Source organism: Vanessa tameamea, chromosome 24, assembly GCF_037043105.1.
Source record: "Vanessa tameamea isolate UH-Manoa-2023 chromosome 24, ilVanTame1 primary haplotype, whole genome shotgun sequence".
NCBI lineage: Eukaryota > Metazoa > Arthropoda > Insecta > Lepidoptera > Nymphalidae > Vanessa > Vanessa tameamea.
The window spans coordinates 6688574-6709429 of NC_087332.1; the positions used below are offsets into that span (position 1 = coordinate 6688574).

The 20856-nt window shown below is 33.3% G+C and overlaps 1 protein-coding gene across 1 annotated transcript in view; it reads left to right on the plus strand.

Annotated features, from left to right (window-relative positions):
- Positions 1-14085, plus strand: part of LOC113402679 (5-hydroxytryptamine receptor 7-like) — a 60976-nt gene extending 46891 nt beyond the window's left edge. Inside the window, exons 3-5 of the mRNA XM_026642987.2 lie at positions 12178-12406; positions 13037-13220; positions 13466-14085. Of these exons, the coding sequence (XP_026498772.2) occupies positions 12178-12406; positions 13037-13220; positions 13466-14041 (989 nt within the window). The 3' untranslated portion in view covers positions 14042-14085. The remainder of the gene's footprint in view (positions 1-12177; positions 12407-13036; positions 13221-13465) is intronic.
- Positions 14086-20856: the final 6771 nt, after the last annotated feature.

Below are 20856 nucleotides of genomic sequence, written 5' to 3' on the forward strand. Positions count from 1 at the left end.
GCACGCGTTCTAATATGATACATCCTTATATTTTTATTACATAGTTTTTTTTTTTTACTTTTATTTCCTTTTAATTAAATAGTTTTCAAATTAGGTTAAGATGTTGATTATTTTCTTTTTGTGCATGCTGTGTTCTTCTTTAAGTAATTGTGACACTTCGAATATAATTTTACTTTGTTATATTATATTATTATAATCAGTGTACACATTGTTGAAGAACCAAATATAATATAAAAATCTTCTAGTCGCATTTACGGCATCCATGAGAGAAGATGAGGAGGCCTATTATTACCGGAACCACGCGAGTTTTGTTTGTAGTATCAACAGAGCCGGCGGTAATTTTACATTCAATTTAATCTTATAACACGACGTTTCTAAAAAGCTTTTAAGAGCCTACGCCCTACACGAACAAAGTAAATTTTGATATAATTATAAAATAACATAAGTACTATATGTTGAATATAATTACGATCATGTGCCAATTGGCAAGCATTTATAATTGAATTTTGTCAGAAAATCTTCATTGTATGAATATCTGCGAGAAATATATCAATTGACTTTTACTATTGTAGCTCGGAAGAACACGACCAAACAGAGTCAGAATTTTCTTATTAACATTGGAGGAGGCTTCCGCCCAGCAGTGGGGCAAATACCGACTGATATTGCAACAACTTTATATTTGATTCTTGGAACAAATTAAAGCCTTGCTATTTAAGTACAAAATATAGTTTCCTATTCATATTTATGTTTATTCAAACTGTCGCTGACGTTCTCTGACATAACTGTCTAAAGGTGATCGCTGAAAATCAGCGCTGACACCTGGGGTATTACTATTCCAGATTGTCAGCATATGCTGAGCGATCTTCCTTTTATAACAACGCACCGCTGTACAAATAATTAATTATCTTTTGTTTTTTTTTTTTTATTCTAAATATTATGTACTTCTTCAGCTGTATTGTCTAAGTATAGAAAATATGTATAGTGTGTTGTTGTAAATAAAGAATTATTCTATTCTATTCTATTCTGTTCATATTTAAATGTAGTAATAACACTACTAGGAATAACAATTAGCATAGAAATTGCACGGAAATCCGCTGTAATTCCAAATTACGCCGTTTAAATTCAAATACCGTACCTATTGATAGTCAAAGATATCTCGACCTGAGATAAACCAGTATAAATGTTTTTTTTTTCCGTAGATAAACTTTTATTAAACAAATTAAATTATTGTTTACAATGTTAGTATTAGAAATATCCTCAAGGCAATCGTTTCAATTACAATGTGTGATATTTATAAACATATTGATTTAAACAAATTGTAGAATAACCTTTTGCAGACAACACTCATAATAATTTTCTAAATTAAGTATCCAAAGGAGTCCAGTCATTTTTTGGATCGTGGTTACATATTGTCCCAAAAATTCAAAGAGTTCTGAATATACATATGTAGTCTTCACAATCAATCTTACCAAATGTTTTAAATTTCATCAGCTACCCATGATCGCAGTGACAACAAGTATCTTAACTGATGATTGCAGGTATAAACCCCGGCAAGAACTACCGAAAAATCATGCTCATAATTTGTGTTTATGATCGTTAGAATCAACGCAAGGTATCCTGCAAGTGTCTGCAATGAAAACCCTTTTTACGTTGACTATTTATAAGAATATTTGTTTTTTTTTATTTGAACAAAATGAATTTTATCTATATATGTGTGCGTAGTGTGTGAAGCGGGAAGAAATAACAATGTCCACAACTTGATAGTAACTCGTATAATACGCACACAATGAACACAGAAAGAAAAGGTCAGAAGGTAACAGGGAGTACGGAAGAAGAAAGCAACAGTTCTGATAGAATTGATAACACATAAATCACTAAAACTATATACGAAAATAATTTGATATTAAAGGCTAGTAGACGAATCGCATCGAGCGTGAGAGATCGACTAACTAACTAGCTATGCATTCTTTGGCGACTTACGATATTGCCCGGTGGCGGGTAGACGCGGAACAAAAGCGTCGCTCGGCCGATCCGCCGCGTACTACGGGTTTCGCCCGAGTATGCTTGTGTATTAATATTTTGTGTTAATATTGCTATGAAAATAAATATATGAAGTGTAATGCCGGTGTGTATTATGTATGTATATTATATTATTTCATAAATAATAAATAAATATTAAGTAGAATATTATATCGTATTTGTGTAATTGTATAGTGTAATAAATAAATATCATAAATTAATAAACTAATTATATACACAATAATAATTCACCTACATCTACAAGTGGCAATATTTATTCTAAAAAATACAATGACTTACAATTGGATATGCCTAAAGTTTTAAAAATCGAAACTATTAGTTCTATCTAGCGCGTTCTCATTAAACTTTTTTAATCTCAGAATACCTCAGCGGATAGTTATGAATGAAGTCAACATGAGTTTTCTCAATACATTTTTAAGTATCCAACAAGACTTACTTCTTAGTGATATCTTTTATATTATATATTCTATGCAGTGGCGTAGCATGGGGGGGGCGGAGGATGCGGTCCGCACCGGGCGGCACTTTGCCGGAGGCGGCGCTGCGGAGGTGGAAGTTAGAGAAAAAAAAGTTAATTTCTTTCAGTGTTCTTTTCGTAATTTTTGTTGTTGTTACCAAAAACCAAATACCCAGGTACCTATGCAGGTTCTATGCATAGGTGATGCAAGCGCAAGCTTTCTCAATAACTATTATTTAGGAAACTTATTTCGTTTCAATGTCATTTTAAATAACTTACACCAGCAAAACTACTGGATGTTACTGGAAAATGTAACCTTGACCACGCTACCGACATTGACAATGAGGAGTTTGAACTTGAGCGAGGGCGACTTCGAAGTTTTTCCATTGCTACTGAAGATCTTGATAAATTAGGCAAAGCTAATGTAGGTCCACTTGAATTATTGGAGTTCATTGTCGAATCTAAGCTCGAAATCTCCGTGCCTAACATTTTCATAATGCTCAAAATATTTTTGACTACTGCTATAAGTAATGCTAGTTGTGAAAGGTGCTTTTCGAAACTGAAATTGATAAAGAATTATGATCTACGATGAGTACGCTGAGATTAACTAATCTAGCTATATTGTCGATTGAACAAGACCTGACTGATGCAATCGATATTGAAAGTGTGATCAAAAACTTTGCTGACAGGAAGACTAGAAAAGTTCAATTTTAATCTTTCAGTTGAGGAGTTGAGGTTGTGCTAATGATACTCGTGCGCAAAAGTTCGTTGCGTTCGTGAAGTAGGCGATTTCTCCGTTATTGTATTACGTTTTCTCTGTAATTTTTCTAAGTGATATTCTACCTTCTACTCTATGTCAAAAAATGTTAATTTCACTTTTCAGGTTAATGTTATTCAATAGAAGTACTCTTTTTACCATGCCCCAATTTTTTTATAATGGATTGCAAAAATAAGAGGGCGGAAATTTGGAAACCGCACCGGGTGCTGGTGACCTATGCTACGCCACTGATTCTTTGCTAGCTAAGGTATATTTAATCTAAATTTGGTTCATATTTGCGATCGTCAAGAATATCGTCTGTATGCGTAGTGAAGACGATACAGCTTTCAAGGGTACTTTTTCTCTAGTAAATGATCTTTAAAGTAACTTCAGCCTTTCTCATTCATAACGTTTTCTTTGAAAGGCCGTGACAGCCTAGAGGCTTTTTTGAGGTTGGTTTATTCTAATTTGGTCGGTCAAAGGTTAGATTGATATGCTATGCTATTATATGATGTTCAGATGCTGGGCTAAACCCTCCTCTTATTTTTAAGGAGAAGGTTTGGAGCTTACTTTACCACGTTGTGTCATTGTCGCAGATTTACATCCTGTACATTTTTCTTCACAATTTGTTCCTTTGCCTTGCACGAGATGAGTTATAAACACAAATTAAGTGGTGTTAGCCGGGGTTCGAAGTCGAAATCATGGATTACGATTCACCTCTTCTAACCACTGGGCCATCGTAGATCAAATAGTTCAGATAGCTAATGTCTCATTAACAATGTGTATATTTTCCAACTTTTTGCCTTTGACTTTAAACGGTGGGATATGTTTTAAGCAGGTGCATTATATTTTTGAAACGAAGTTCTTTTACGCGGCCTTCAGTAAAGTGAACTGGCAGAATTAGTCTCAAGTAATGAAAAGCGTTATTCCAGGCGACCCCTCCCTCTCTTTCTCTTTGTTTCTTTCTATTAGATATGATTCTATATAATATTATTTAAGTTTTTTCTTGTTATTGTTTTAATTCACACGGGTTCGTTTATAACAATTCTATTTCTTGACATTTAGTTATTTTCAAACATTATTAACTTATTTAACTAATGTGTCCCGCGTAACTTCGCGTTTAATCAAAATTTTTTGTAGGAATTTCGATACCTATGGTAGGTTTTGTTTTGATTTCATTTCATTGTAAACTGCAAGTGACTCGTCTATGTTTGGCAACAAAATAATGAAACCTTTTTAAATGAATTTTTTAGTGTCAAACAGTTCGTTCACATTACTTTAATTAGAATTGAAGATTGTCGATAACAATTTACTTTAATGTCGTTTAGGTTTTCCATTTTTTCTTATACAGCCGTAGTACCGCTGTCTAACGGACCAGTAACTTTTTTCCGCTCTCTAAAATTCATTAATTTTTAAATCGTAACGATTTAGTAAATTGCAATCAAGAATCCTCTTTATTTTTCTGCGCATCTTTGGCTGGAGCTCTTCAAAATGAGACCATAACCGATTTTAGTTCCATAATCACTGGGACAAAAATCGGCTTACGCTATTAATTAACTTATTTAATTGTGTCTGTTTTTAATAGACAGATAACTAGGAATATAGCGAAAGCTACTTTATTCCAACCCATGAAACCGCTGGTGTCCCACGACATTTCATCTTTTTAAACGTATGATATTCGGAAACTACAAAAATAAAATCGCATAACGATAATCATACAAGCAGTTACTATTAAAAAATAGATGACAATTGCAAAAATACCCTGCAAACGCAAGTCCCACAAAAATGCAAAAATAAAGAGAAATCTTTTGAAAATTATCTACAAGATTTTATACGAGTTGAATTATCACGGATTTGTAACGCTTACGGGCTGTGGAGCGTAACTTGGGGACAGCCAAAAAGGATCGTCATGGGACGTTAAAAAAACTATTATTGCTCGTTATTTGAAAAGTAACTCTTTTTCCCGAATAATAAGATTCATTTCATATTTTAAAGACGATATGGATGAAATTATAATTTGTCCGTCCAGTAATAATTGTAATTTTTTTTTATGCCTGGGATAAAATATTTGTAAAATTCGTTGTTTCGTTAATATAAGGGTCGGATTAATCAAAATTCAAATATATTTAATTCAAGATAGAAGTATTACACTTTTTTATTAATTGTCAAAATTCTAGAAACGATTCGGAAAGAAACAAATAAGACACGAGAAGAATCGGCAAAAGAAACTCCGCGGGATTATTTTTTTGTCAGAATTATTCTGACAAAAAAGATGATAAATTATTTGTTTTTGAAGCGGACATTTTGGGGCCCCTAGGCAATGCATGTCTTGTTGCCCTTTCTAGCTTCTTAAAATATATATTTTCTACTATGATGCTATTTTATTCATAATTATATTAACACAAGGACATATTTTATATATAATATATATTTTATATAATTCCGATCATTTGTTTTGTAAATTATATTTGCCACAACTGTTTACAAATTGCATCTTTAAAAATAAAACTGATATTATAAAGAGGTAATTTTTGTTTGTATGTATAGATAAACGCCATCAGTAATGATCCAATTCTAAAATAATTACAAGTTATAAATTGTATTTATATCATATTATTTTCTTCATTGATAAAATGCACCCTTGTGTAGCAAGGGTGAGTCACTATTATAATATAACTAATATTATAATCATATCAAATGTAGAACCTACTGTTAGACTAGGCTTATTTTATTCTCCTCGAAGACGAGGTCAACTCGCTTGTCTACTGATGGGTCAAGGCGGCAAGAGCAGAGGAGGATCGACTGCACCTTCGGCTAGGCTGGGAGTTCCGGTAACCAGTAGGGAACTCGTGTTAGCCTTTCAGCCTGTTTTGAAGGAGTGGGTCGAACGAGAACTCGGCCCCCCCCCACATTTAATCTCACACAGTTCTTGAACGGGCACGGTTTTGCCAAGTACCTGTGTGAGGATGTGGGTAGAGAACCCTCGGTGGTGTGCGACTATTGTGGCAGTGGAGCCGTGGATGGATAGGGACAGCCGAAAAAATGCACCCAGAGTGCCTTGCGCAGTCCTATTCACGGCCATAGGAGGAGCTCTTTCGCCTCCAGCCATTATCAAGAAAATGACCGAAAGCAAAAAGGCCTTGGTGGCAGAATATTGATTCAGCGGTATTATAATGTCGCAAAAGGAGGAGACGGAGTGGATTCTGGGGAGGATTTAGTGGGTAGTTCAGGACCTTCTGCCCCGTGAGTCCTACATTTTCGTTCAAGTCCCCCGGACCGGGCGGATTGCGTAAGTGCATTTTCTCCTCGAAAAAAAGGCTATTAACATGGATTAAAGGTTATTCAACAAATTTTTTTATGAGAGTTGGGACATTAAACAACACAGCCTGTGTTGTCACATTAGTGCACAATATCAACTGATGGTTTTTTTTAATATCCAACGGAGTCTATCCAAATTTGTAGAGAAATGTCACGGCGGTGGATATCGGTATTTCCTGTATTATACAATTTGATCTGAAACGTGTAAGTTTCGACGTAGATATTTTCGTCGACCTCCTACAAAATGAATTATAAAATAAATTATTTTATTGTTTATTTTTTTTTAACATCAAAGTCGAATATCTGTATTATCAATTGTTACGTAATATATTCGTATAGATCTTGTAGTTTTCATTTCTATTAATACAATAGGTAGGCGGATTTAGGCCACATGACAATATTAATATTAAATACTATTTATCGCCCGCGGCTAGTATTTGCCTTCCTTGGAGTTCAAGTTTGCTTCATACCAAATTTCATCAAATTCGGTTCATTAGTTTGGCAGTGAAAGAGCGACAAACAGACTGACAGAGTTACTTTCACATTTATAATATTAGAAGGATAGATTACATATATGTATGTATATTAATAGTAAAAAATCTGTAACTTATGGAGTGATATACAGGTGTGCATTTCTTTTATATTTTATATATAATATAGCAACTTGTTTCGCGACGTATAAAGGATGTTTGGAAATTACAACTTCAATGGTTGGAGGCGATCGTTTTATTCCCAAATAATGTCATCATCTAAAGAGCCCTTAATTCCATATCCTTTAGTGCCATTGGAAAAATTCTACGCGAGAAATATAAGGCATTAATTTTTAACAAGTACCTAAAATATTTTTTATTTCGGTACTAAGGTTCAACGTTGCCAATAGTACCCTCTTACGCGTCTATCAAAAGCTTTCAAATAAATGATCGATGGTCGAAATAAAAGCGTTTCCGAGTAATTACCATTAGCTTTTTAAGCTACGAAATTGAGTTTATTTTCTTTAGGTATACCCTTTTTTAAATTAAATATTAGAAACATTTTGGTATTGAGATTGAAGTTTTTTTTAGGGTTTCCTGGTTTCCATTTACGGGGTTACAGACCGATGCATGATGACGTGATCAGATTTAATTCAAATTTATTTATTCAGCGTAGAAATTATATTCTTATTGATAGAGTAACAGTTCGGAAAAGAAAATACACTGCCCTGAAAAGAACCGATGAAAGAAACTTTCTTTTTGTCTGATATTTGTAACAGTTTTTAATGGGTATCCTATTAGTACTCCTTGGGATTAAAGCCGACACGGATGCCGTTACGGAAAACATGATATTCTCTTATGCGGACATATACCCCCATTGCTATGTATACAGTAACAGCCTGTAAATTACCCACTGCTGGGCTAAGGCCTCCTCTCTCTTTAAGGAGAAGATTAGGGGCATATTCTACTAGCCTGCTCCAATGCAGGTTGGTTACATATGTGGCAGAATTTCGTTGAAATTAGACACAAGCAGGTGTTCTCATGATGTTTTCTTTCACCACAGATCGCGAGATGAATCATGAACACAAATTAAGCACATGAAAATTCAGTGATGCTTGCTTGAGTTTGAAGCCGGAATCATCTGTTAAGATGCACGCGTTCACTCTTTCAATGATCATTAATTAATACTTTTATTATTTCATATCGAAATCATTCTTGTATTTATTGATTTCTAGGTTGAATATATAAAAAAAATTGTTCTTTACTGGCATACTCTGTAATTGAAATGGTAGAAAATAGTAACTATAGAGTTTCTTGCCGGTTCTTCACGATAGGATCTACTTTCCGAACCGGTAGTAGTTTTACATTTAATTCAACAGCGAACATGACGATTCAAAAGTGTATTTATGAGGCTACTTGAATAAAGAATATTTTGATTGATGAACTGTACGAATATATAATTTATATCGAATCATTAAAAGATCTAATTGCTTTTTTATTTAATGTGTTGATAATTAAAAAAAGTAATCAGCCTTTAGATGTCCCATTGCTGGGGTATCGTCTCCTCTACCTTTGAGGAGAAGAGGAACGAGTTTCACCACACGGCTCCAATACGTGTTGCTGAATAGATATGGGACAGAATTTCAGTGAAACTATCAATATGCAACTAGCAGCCCTCCGTAATCTCCTTATGATGTTTTCCGTCTTTGTAGAGCACAAGACGAATAATTAATATAAATAAATCCAGTGGAAATTCAGTGTTGCTTGCGTGGATTTCAACCTGTAATCATCAGTTAGGATTCACGCCAGCTAACTGTTGGACCAACTCGATTCTATTTCATGTTTCACTTTAGCAATATTATTCGAAATATTATGCGGAAGTCCGCAACTCCGGATGGACTTAAATTACAAGATTCTACTAAATTCGTAAACACATATATATTATATATACATTCATATATACCTATCTCTATCATATTATCGTAACGTGTTATAATGTTATAGCTGGAAAGGTGAACGTTTTATTAAGCACATTGTTTGAGATTATGTACATTAATCTTATTTGTATATATATACCGATAAAGTTCAGTGAATTTTGTCGGTTATTATGGGTCCAATTATGGAATCATGTGCATAATTTCTGTTTATAAATTTACATGTGTCGGATGTAATTCTATTACAATTTTGTATTCAGTAGGGACGTGGTGGAATAAGCTTCAAGCCTTGGAAATTTACTTTATGTTTTTCATTGGTTGGTTGATAAATTTTATAACATTCTAAGATACAAACGCTGACATTACTTCTGAAATATACTCGGTGATAGGTCTTTGTGTAAACCCGTCTGGGTAGGTAACCTTTTATCAGATATTCTACCACCCAAACAAAACTACTTAGTATTGTTGTGTTCCAGCTTGAAGGATAAGTAGGCCAGTGTAAATTCAGGCACAGGGGACATAACATTTTAGCTCCCAGGTTGGTCACGCATTGGCGATCTAAAGAATAGTTAATATTCCTTACAGTGTCAATGTCTATGGGTGGTGGTGACCACTACGATCAAGTGACCCATTTGACCTTCCGCCTACTTATGCAATTATAAAAATTCAAATTTTCAGGCCAAAAATACAAACAAAAATCGTCTTCATTCCAAAAGTTAGGAAAAACAAGTTAAATGCAATTAGACTTACGTGAACTTAAATGATGAACTCTTGAAAGTTTTCACTTAATTGAACGAATAGTTCAGTCTGTAAAGGTGAGGTAAATATTACAGAAATTTTATCAAAGTATGCGGATTTCTTCACGATATTTCCCTCGCGCGAGATTTATTTAAAACCCATATTTTCCAAAGATATATATGTGGTGCTTGTTCATCCTATGAACAATATTTACGAAGCTTTTCTCTAATATCAGCTAGTACGTGATCTAATTGTTAACATGCAGAAAGCCAACTAAAGCTCGCAGATGATATTTGCAAATCTTGTTTAAATTGTTTGTTGTACAACGTTATTGCATTCTAGTTTGTGGAGCCTTCCATATAGATTGTAATGCAATTTCAAGTTATGAGATTCGGTCGTACATTCATATTCTTGTGGTCGTATAACAAAATTGATTCGGCTTTAATAATTTATGAGTGTTTCAAGAAGGCGTTAAATTGCCCTCCACGTGAAGTCAACGACGTGCCTTAGCAATATTCCACCACGCTGCTCCAATGCGGGTTGATGGATACACATGTGGCAAAATTTCGTTGAATTTCATCGGTTAAGACGCACGCGTTCTAACCACTGAGCCATTTCGGCTCTTATTGTAAATAAAAATTGGGCAAGGCTTCTATAATAAAATTCCGCATACATTTTTAACTTTGCTGTTTCATAGATTCAAGTCAATTGGAAAAATACATTGGTAAAGACGGCATATTATTCGATACAAAATTATATAGTTGATAAAAAAGCGTGGAGTTAATGCTTGTTGACTTCCAGGCAGGAGATATAACATACATATATAGTTGTATTTAACTAACATGACTGTATTTTTAGATGTTGAAAAAGAGTAATTCTGAGTTTCTTGCCGGTTCCTCTCGGTAGCATCTACATTCCGAACCGGTGGTAGCTTTACTTTAAATAGTTTGTTAAATGACGATTCAAAAATGCTTTTAAAAGCCAACTTGAATAAAGTATATTTTGATTTTGATTTGATTTTAATATAACACTTATTTGATTTTTTTTAAATATGTTATGGAAAAAAAAAGTTCTAGTTGCAGACCTGCGACTTTCGCACTAGCGAAAGACTTTTTTTTAGCTTGTTTGATTGCACTGTATTCGAATGCCTTCAGGCGATCGTTTCGCTCCCGAGATACGCTGTCTTCTATAAAGTTTATATATACCAGTCTTTGCCATACAAATTTTTTTTTAATTTGTTGTAATATTCTGTACATTTTTTGCATTTCTGTTTTAAAATTGCAACTGTACGAACAAAAGACTTTCTGATTCCATGCCTTTATGTACAATAAGGCTTTCTACCTTAATTTTGACTAATGTATCTCAAAGACTAGACAACTAAGCGAGATTTACAATGCACTGTGAGTGCCGACACGTGAAGATAGTACGACATCATGCGATGCGGTATGCCTAGAGTTCACGCGTAGAACCAACGGTTTTACGTACTGTTAGAGTTTACGGTTTAACGTGCATGGTGTGTATAAATTGATTGAGGATCCGATTCCTTAATGTTTCATTAGCAGCCTGTAAATTTCCCATTGCTGGGCTAAGGCCTCCTCTACCTTTGAGGAGAAGGTTTGGAGCATATTGCACCACGCTGCTCCAATGCGGGTTGGTGGAATACACACGTGGCAGAATTTCGTTGAAATTAGATACATGCAGGTTTCCTCACGATGTTTTCCTTCACCGCCGAGCACGAGACGAATTATAAACACAAATTGAGTACATGAAAATTCAGTGGTGCCTGCCTGGGAACCCGAAATCATCGGTTAAGATGCACGCGTTCTAACCACTGGGCCATCTCGGCTAATATTAGAAAATCTTAATTAATGTGAGAAAACTCTTAATACTAGCAAAAAATATTATATTTTGCAACATAATATAAGGTAAATTTATATAATATTAAGAGATTTTTACTGAAACGCACCTGATAGCTCTCCATACGTGCCGCATTGACGATGAATAGGGGAACCGTCATATTACAGTTAATGAAAGGCTATCAGGCTCGCAAAGTACATTGTACCCAGAAGAACCGGCAAGAAACTCAGTAGTTACTCTTTTCCAACATTTTAATAACACAGCATATCAGTAAAGTACAATCATTTTTTTATATATCCTGTCTGGAAATCTATAAATACTAAGTCCTTACTTTTTTATCTTAATATAAACTTAGATTGAGTATATTGCCTTATTTATCAAAGCTTTTTTGACATGAGATTAAAATTTTTAAATAGGCCATGTTAAAAATAACTGTCGAATCTTATTTATAGAAACGAATACCTTGACTCATGACGGATGTGTGAACTTTGCGAAGTCGGAAATTAGGTATTATTAGTTCCTTCCTCCTCTTGTCTAAGCTTTGACTGTCACGTTATCGCAAGCCTGCGTTATATATTATTTATTAAATATATGTAAATTTATTTAAAGGTAGATGGGAGCTGGGTTGGATACTTTGCGACATCTGGATCAGTCTGGATATTCTTCTGTGCACTGCATCTATCCTCTCTCTGTGCGCTATCAGCGTGGACCGGTATCTAGCTGTGACGAGACCATTATCGTATTCCAGAAGAAGAAGATCGAAGAAGTTGGCCCTGACTATGATCTTATTTGTATGGATTGCAGCTGGCGCTATAACTTGTCCACCTATGTTTGGATGGTAAGTGATTAGAATAATTATTTTTTAGCCTAGAACAAAAAAAGTTATTTCAAATATAATATTATTTCCGGCTTGGGGTAGTACTATGAACATTTTTCCTGGATGAACATAATCTATATACTATTCGTTCGATCCGTTCAGCCATTTTGGCGTGATCGCGTAAAAACATCCATCCTAACTTTCGCATTTATAATATAAGTCAGATGTTTTTTTTTTATATGTAAAATAGATTGGCGGACGGGCAAAGGGGCCACCTGATGGTAATTGGTTACCAGCGCCAATAGATGTTAGCGTCGTAAGAAATTTTACCTATCCTTACATCGCCAATGCGCCACCAACTTTAGAATCTACCTTTCAAACTGAAACACAGCAATAAGTATTGCTATTGGCAGCTATAGGCAGTAATATAATAAGTGAGTGGCACTTATGGTCACCACAACGCTCTAATATTAAAACATCACTGCATGACTGCTGATTCGTAAGGGGTATATAAAAGGTTGCCGCATCGAATACGTCAAAACGTTAAATTTTCATTCTAAGTGATAATTATGTAGGAATTCATTATTATCTATGATGAATACCAAAACGTTTTAAACAGATTGTATGCATTAACTGCATTTTAATTCGCAGGTATGAACCCGACCACAATCAAGGTGGAGTGTGTCGATATAATCAAAACCCTGGATATGTTGTCTTTTCCGCAATGGGCTCCTTCTTCTTACCCATGATCGTCATGGTGTACGTCTATGCCAGGATATCTTGCGTCGTCGCGAGACGTCACCAGCAACTGTCAAGTAGTACAAAATGTAACAAGGTACGTACATATAGTCTTCGTAGAGTCTAATTTACACTTGTATTGAATACTAGAAATATTGCCATCATAATTCTTAAATGTAGATTCTGATGCTGCCTGGCATCGAAAACTTGCACTTAAAAATAACGTAAATCCAACTAAAGACAAGATACAAGAAAGATACAATACACATTAATAGAAAATTAAAGAGTTTACAAAATTACATTACTTTACGTTTTTTATTTTCAATATAAAATCTGTTACAGAAAAACAACTTGTCCTGTATTCGTACGGAGTCCGACTCCGGTTCAGACAAACTATCCCTCCGACAGAGCGCTTCGAAGCAACCGTCGAAAACATCGACACAGCACAGCGAATGTTCTACCCAGAGTGACCAGAAATGTCCTTGCTGTTTCCGAACCGAAAAACGTCGTCAATCCAAGTATCGATCAAGTAATACCGAAAAAGAATCACGTTTCAACAACGATATTACATTCAAATCAAACTTCAAGTACAAAGGCACCAGCCGCCACAGAAGTTGCTCCGTCAAAGAACACATGGAGAACAGAGTATCATCTCTGAGGAGGGAGACGAAAACTGCTCAAACTCTAAGTCTCGTCGTGGGCGGATTCGTAGCGTGCTGGCTGCCTTTCTTTTTATATTATCTTCTGACTCCTTTTATTCCAAGTGACTACGTCAACTCGGTTCTAATGTACATACTGACTTGGTTAGGCTGGTTCAATTCAGCGATTAATCCATTCATCTACGCTTTCTATTCACCGGATTTTCGGATGGCATTTTGGAGGCTTACGATAAAAAAATGTAAGCGAGTTAAGCGCTAGTTTTGAACGCTCTGTAGTGCTTTTTTAAGCAATACATATATGTATATTTAGTGATAATATGTGAAATTAGATCACAATATTATGTAAAACAACTATTTAAGGTCTTTGTTATTAAATTGCTTTGTACCCAAAGCTTAATCGGTTTATGTTATTAATTTTACTAATGAGAATAGTTCTAATAAATATGAAAAACATCCCTCATTTTTGTAATTAAATTTATTATTAATAATCAATTAAAATTGTACTGTTGTAACATAATATTATTTTTCGTTCTAATAATACTCAATCGACCAATTAACCTCTCATAACTCTCACAGATCAATTAACTAACAGCAATTAATTAAAATTCAGTTTAGAAATCTTCGAATTGGAACAGAAAATCATATAAATTTGGTATCGAAAGCTACAGCGTATGCGTAACCCGAATAACTGTTAATAATAAAATTTGAATAAGGAAAGAATATTACTAGAACTATCCATGATGTTGTTTTATGTTTAAAATCTTTCCGGTATTGAATAAATTTAAAAATAATAGACAGTTTGATTAGCCTTTCAGTGACCGACCGCAAATTGCAAATTACTTTATACAACAACAAAATTATTATTCAATTACCTAAGATATATCTTAATGAATAAAAATTTTAAGCCAAATTTAATATTATGAGTTCGTTAAATAAAATGCAATCAAAACATTTTAGAAAATGACGCTGTATTCATAATTATTGTTCCTGAATTCAACAGTACATATTTACAATAATACGTTTTGTTTGTTTGTTTTTACGGTCGAGATTTCTGCCGCGTAAATTTAGCGTATTATGTATTATTTATGTCAAATGGATTTAGCGTTGCGCAGATTTCTGTCACACGGATGTTGTGCGGATTTTCCGTGGTTTGTTCACCACGGTTGTAGTTGCAATGAAGTTCGGAATTTTTTAAAGAAACCAAGACAACGTAAAAAAGGATGTAGTTATTTCAATAGGCAGGAAATGGTCGTATTGCAACCAAGAAATTCTTCAAATTTGTGTTTTGCTTAGATTTTTCTATATCTGGATGGAGCTAGAACTTTACTATCGCAGTGTGCGTGACAGCTACGCTTGACTCTCGTCCAACATCATACTACTTTACTAGTGTGCGTGTACTTAGTAGCCAATGGTTGGCCACTATTATTTACGGCGTTCTCAGGTTTGACAGTCTATCTGGACATATAACTTATGTGGTTATATTTCATGGATTTATGGTAATATTTGTTATAATTTTCAAAATAACTGCTTATTAAACTGTCTTTATATAATTTGTATATCTAGTCAACAAACCAAAAAAAAAATTTACTACTGAACGTAAGTTCTTAATAAATTTAAATGTATGTATATAATTAATAGTAGATTATAATAATATTATATTAAATACGTAAATCCATTGCACAAATTATAAAATAAAATAAACAATTTTGTAAATAAGAACTCTGTCTTCAAATGAAATATTGAATATTTGTATATTTAATAAAAAGAATTATAATTGAGTTATAAATAAACCGTTTTCCAAATATTCATTATGTATCTGTAAGGAAAATGTAAATAGATTAAAAAATAGGTTGAATTTTCATATGTGTTTTGTTTAATATCAATAATTATATATTTTTAAAAAAAGAACATGTTCGTTGTTGAATGTGAAATAAGTATTATATTAGAACTTTTACCCTGCATGCATGTACGTACCATATTATGCATAAACCTCACGAAATATAATGTCAAGAACTGCTTGACCCAAACTTGAAATATTGATAAATTGGTAATTTAAATCAGTGCTACGAAGCGATATTCATACGGTTGCCAGTTTTAATTTAATAATGGCTTTAAAATAGTTGATAGAAAGTAGCAATATCCTCTAACTATTAATTTTACAGTAATTAAGTTTATATTATTTATGGATAAGATTTATTTACATTATTTTAGTGCTCTCAGTTTTTAATACGCCTTCATTTCAAATAGGGTTGCACCGTTTAATTTCTCATACAAAAACAAGTCATGTAACGTGTATAATTGAGCCCTTTTCTTGTGGTCTATTGATTTAAATTAATAAAGAACCTAATATTAGAACCTAGAATTAGATTAAACGTTCATGCTTTACTTTTCTTATTTAAAAAAACCGGAATTGTCCTTTAAACTTTTAAATTAAACGAATTCATTATAAAAAATCACGTATATAACTGAGTTTTAACGAAATGATTAAACTACAATTCAAATCGACTACAACTTATTCTGTCATTCAAAAAGTACGATACGTTTTGACGTTTACCTCACTGGGGTTCCCACTTACGACTTAATTGCGAACACCCGAAATACAATGACAACACAAAGCTTACATATGTATATTAGCTTATTTCAAACGTAAATGTTCTACGTCTACTTTGAACGGGTCTAATTAAACATCATAATTACTTTCGTGAATTTTAATACATTATAACACTTTATGGTTGTGTCCTCGTTGAGCGCTCAGGCCAGAGTCCCTGCAGTTTTCCAGCCGTTCTCAACTATACTCCTTTTCATGAAAGAAGTCCCGCAGTGGATTGTGGAACTAAAAAATACTTTCAAATTTGACAGATCGGCCATGTTGTCGTTTGTCGATGTGAATGGTCAGTCGATGTTATCAAGTTCGTTTGTTGTGGTAGATGTTTGTGTGTTTTTAATTAGATTAGTGCGTTAATAAGGATTTTTCGTGGTGAACGATTTAACCGATCATAATTATTTAATAAAACTGTGATTTCTTTTTGTTTTTTTTCCCTTATTTTGTGATATACAGAATCCCGCTTAATATCGCGGAAAATTCAAAATAAATAATCAATATTAATAACAACACTAATAATTCCATCTATTCAATAATTTTAATTAATATAATAATAAGTTACATTTAAAATCTAGTCAATAAAACAAATCCAATTAAATAATTAATAAAAATGCAACTTATACAATTAAACAAGAAATATAAAATTTAAAACTTATATTCAAATAATAAAATATTCTTGATATCGTATCTTAATATTCATAATATAATATTTTCCCGTAATTAACCCTGGCAACATTATGTCGCGCGAATACAGCTCTGTATCTGGGGGACTGCATTCGTGAAAAGGAGTATATGATCAAGTCGTCGCTGTGATTGGCGAACGCTTCTGATTGGTTATCAACTTATGTTACTAATAATACATTTTAAACAACTTAAATAATTTGCCACGTTTAACAACTATAACTATAAAAATGTCATGGTATGGACATGTTATGCGGAGGAATGAGGACCATGTGGTGAGGAAGGTCTTGAGCATGGATGTGGATGGATATAGAGATAGGGGACGACCAAAGAAACGATGGATGGATTGTGTGAAAGACGATATGGTTAGAAATAATGTTACCTGTGAGATGACGTCCGAATGAGAAGTATGGAAGACGAAGACATGCTGAGCCAACCCCAAGTAAAAATTGGGATAAGGGCAGGAAGATGATGAATTATCAAAACCTTATGAAACTGACATTCTCTTTTTATCAATTAGGTGGTACCAAATAAATACTATAATACATTTGAAATGTGAAACAAAATTCAATGACAGCTGTTCACACAGACAAGTGTTCAGATTTTAAATATCAATTAACACTATAATATATTATGTTATATTTTTTCATTTTCTTCATTGATTATATCTTGATACGTAATATATTCATGGTAATAAGGGGAATATTAGAATCGAAGTTAATCTATATACATCAGCTATTGTAATTTAATAGGTTTCTCATGTAAATATTTCTCGTACGCAAAATAGCAACGATAAGTTAATTTTATCCGATGCAGAGTTTGAAAGTCGAACGTAAATAAACGTACTTAGTTTACGTACGCAGTAAGGTAAAAATTAATTAATTTTTCAAATTTTCAACCAAATACCAATATTTAAGTTCTTGTAACTGTTTTTGAATGGAATATTCAACCAAGAACAAATGTGATTATTTTGTTTGACGGCAAATAATCCACGGGTCATCTGATGATAACCAGCACCGCCCTGAGACATTGACGCTGTACGAAATAATAACAATTTCCTACGTCACACCGACCTTAACCTAAGATTATGTCCTTTGTGCCTGTAGTTACACTGGCTCACTCATTCGTCAAACCCGAACACAAAGATACAAAGTATCGCTGTTTGGTGTATATCTGATAAATGTGCAACTTGCACAACGCCTTACCGCGCACAAGTTATACGTTATTTTATAAATAAATCCGTTAAGAAGGACTTTTTGTTGTTTTACATTGTAATGGCTAATTAAGCGATCGACGCGATGTGCGGTTCTCGCTCAAGCGGCTCAACGTTTACAAATAAACGAAGCCAAATTAAATAGGTTAATCTTTTGAGAAGCGGCAATGGATATTAAATGTAAATTTTATTTACAGACTTATCATAATGTTTAACGTTTAATTATGATCGGACGACACTTTCAGTATTTTAAATTTACTTATATCCTGCTTTATTGATTTTGGGCCAATAAGTTATCAGATTATTCAGGGAATGATTATCCGCAGTTCCCCGTATTATAGAAATTGATATTGTTCAATTTTTAACCTATAATTAAACGAGCAGAAAGTATAATGAAATATGATCACCAACAAAAGGATTTTTTGTACGAAAGTTTAGTGACCTTTACTCTCATTTTTGAAGGGTTGAACTTTTCTCGTTGTAATTTTTATTTGTTTCAAAGAAAATTTATATGGTGTTTATTTATTCTTTCTATGAACTCTTGATCCTTGTATTTTATTTTAGATAATTAGTGACAGTCTTGGAGCTTCGGGTATCCTGTTTTTTTTTTTTTTTAATAGGTAATCATTTTAAATGAGAATTAGACAAAGTTCAGTAGATACGTTTAATCATATTTTACTTTTTAAATTGGTCCGATTATATCTTATTTTTAATTGAGTATTGTTTCAATCATTGTATTGTATAATTTACTGTATACTATACATTTTATATAATGTTATTGTTCATCTTTATACGCTAGTATTAAATTCATTTGTATGTAATTAACGTAACCAATGGAGTGAATTTAAAACTACTTCTCTTTGCCGAATATACTCGAATCTTTGGATGTTTAAAGCGTAACGGACGGTTACATCGGTCACAATGGTATGTGATCACCAATGCCGAAAGATTTTCTTACCATACCTTACATTGCCAATGCCCCGCCAACATTGGCAACTGAGATATTATGCCCCTAATGCCTGTTCATGAACCCTTCAAACCGGAACACAACAATGATAAGTATTGCTGCTTATGTAAATCCAATGATAATACATAATTGATTTCTTGATCTGATGATAAAGCCCTAGCTCCTAAGATGAATAACAAAATTCCCTCTCAACTCATTTGTCTCTGATGAGATACATAAATAACCGTATCAAAACATAATTTTTATGACATTTATTCAATTTTATAAAATATCTTCCGTGATTATTTCCAATAATTATGTAATTTTAAAAACTCGCATGGATGATAACATTGTGCAACTCATATTATGTATGTAACATTGTTAAATCGTACTGAGATTATGTTACGAAATAATTCGTTGGAATTCTGTTAAATTTCAGTATTATTATAATACTGAGATAAATTTATATACACTAGCAACATTTCATTTTGTGATTAAATATTTAAATATAATGTAAGTTAATTTATGTCTAGTAATATGTAATATAGAATTCTAGTCAATTAGGACTACAGATTTTGTGATAAATTAAAAATAATAATAAAAATATTTACTATTGGAAACGTATTTTATTTATAACACACAAAACATTGACAACTTAAAATTTCCTATTGACAGATCACGAGTGCTATTCTGTGAGACGTCACTCTTGTTTTAGGTTATGGGTTAGTCTACTGTTATTGTGCCTTCGAAGTTAAATTGAGCCTATTATATTGACCGTACCGATCAGTCTCCGTTGTGTATTCTCCATCGCACGTGACAATGGCGATATAATCTGTGCCATTTGTTAATTTTTTTATTTTATGATATAGGTAGGCTGACTGGCAATTGACCCACCTAATGGTAAGTGATCACCACTATATAGACAATGTCGCTGTAATATTAACCGTTCCTTACATCGCCAATGCGCGACTTATCTTAGAAACTAAGATGTTATGTCCCTTGTGTCTGTTATGGCTCACTCACACTTCAAACCGGAAACCAAACAATAGTCAGTGTGGCGGTAGAATATCTGATGAGTGGGTGGAAGCCCTACCACCGAGTAAAACTACTCGTCTACTATACACAAGCGAATTACGGACATAGGTTATTTTACTAGTAAATGTCACATATCTTGACATTTCACGATCGTGTTCTGAGGTGAGTTTCGAGTTTGTTCTTAAATATTTAAACAACTTTAAATTAATATTTTGCTTATGTTTTATTCCGACTCAATTATAACCTACCTATGTAGGTTCTCTCGCTACATAGTATGTTATGTCAAATTGAAATTGACCTTATGTCTACAAGTACATTAGCATTGACTAGCAGTGAGATATTAACAATTCTAAATGAAGCGTTCATTTATTTTGTTTCTAATTTTCTAACTAAAAACTTACCTAAACAGTAAATTAACGAAGCGTTCCTTTCTTGTAATAAAGACTTTTTTTCTAGCAGATACTACAAAAAAATATTGAAAAATTGTTTGGAAGAAAACTGAGCAATGTTCAGAACACTTAAGGAGTTAAAATGAACGAAAGTAAATCAAACAGTACTAGTAACCGAGTATTACGTTTAATAACTAAAATTGAATTA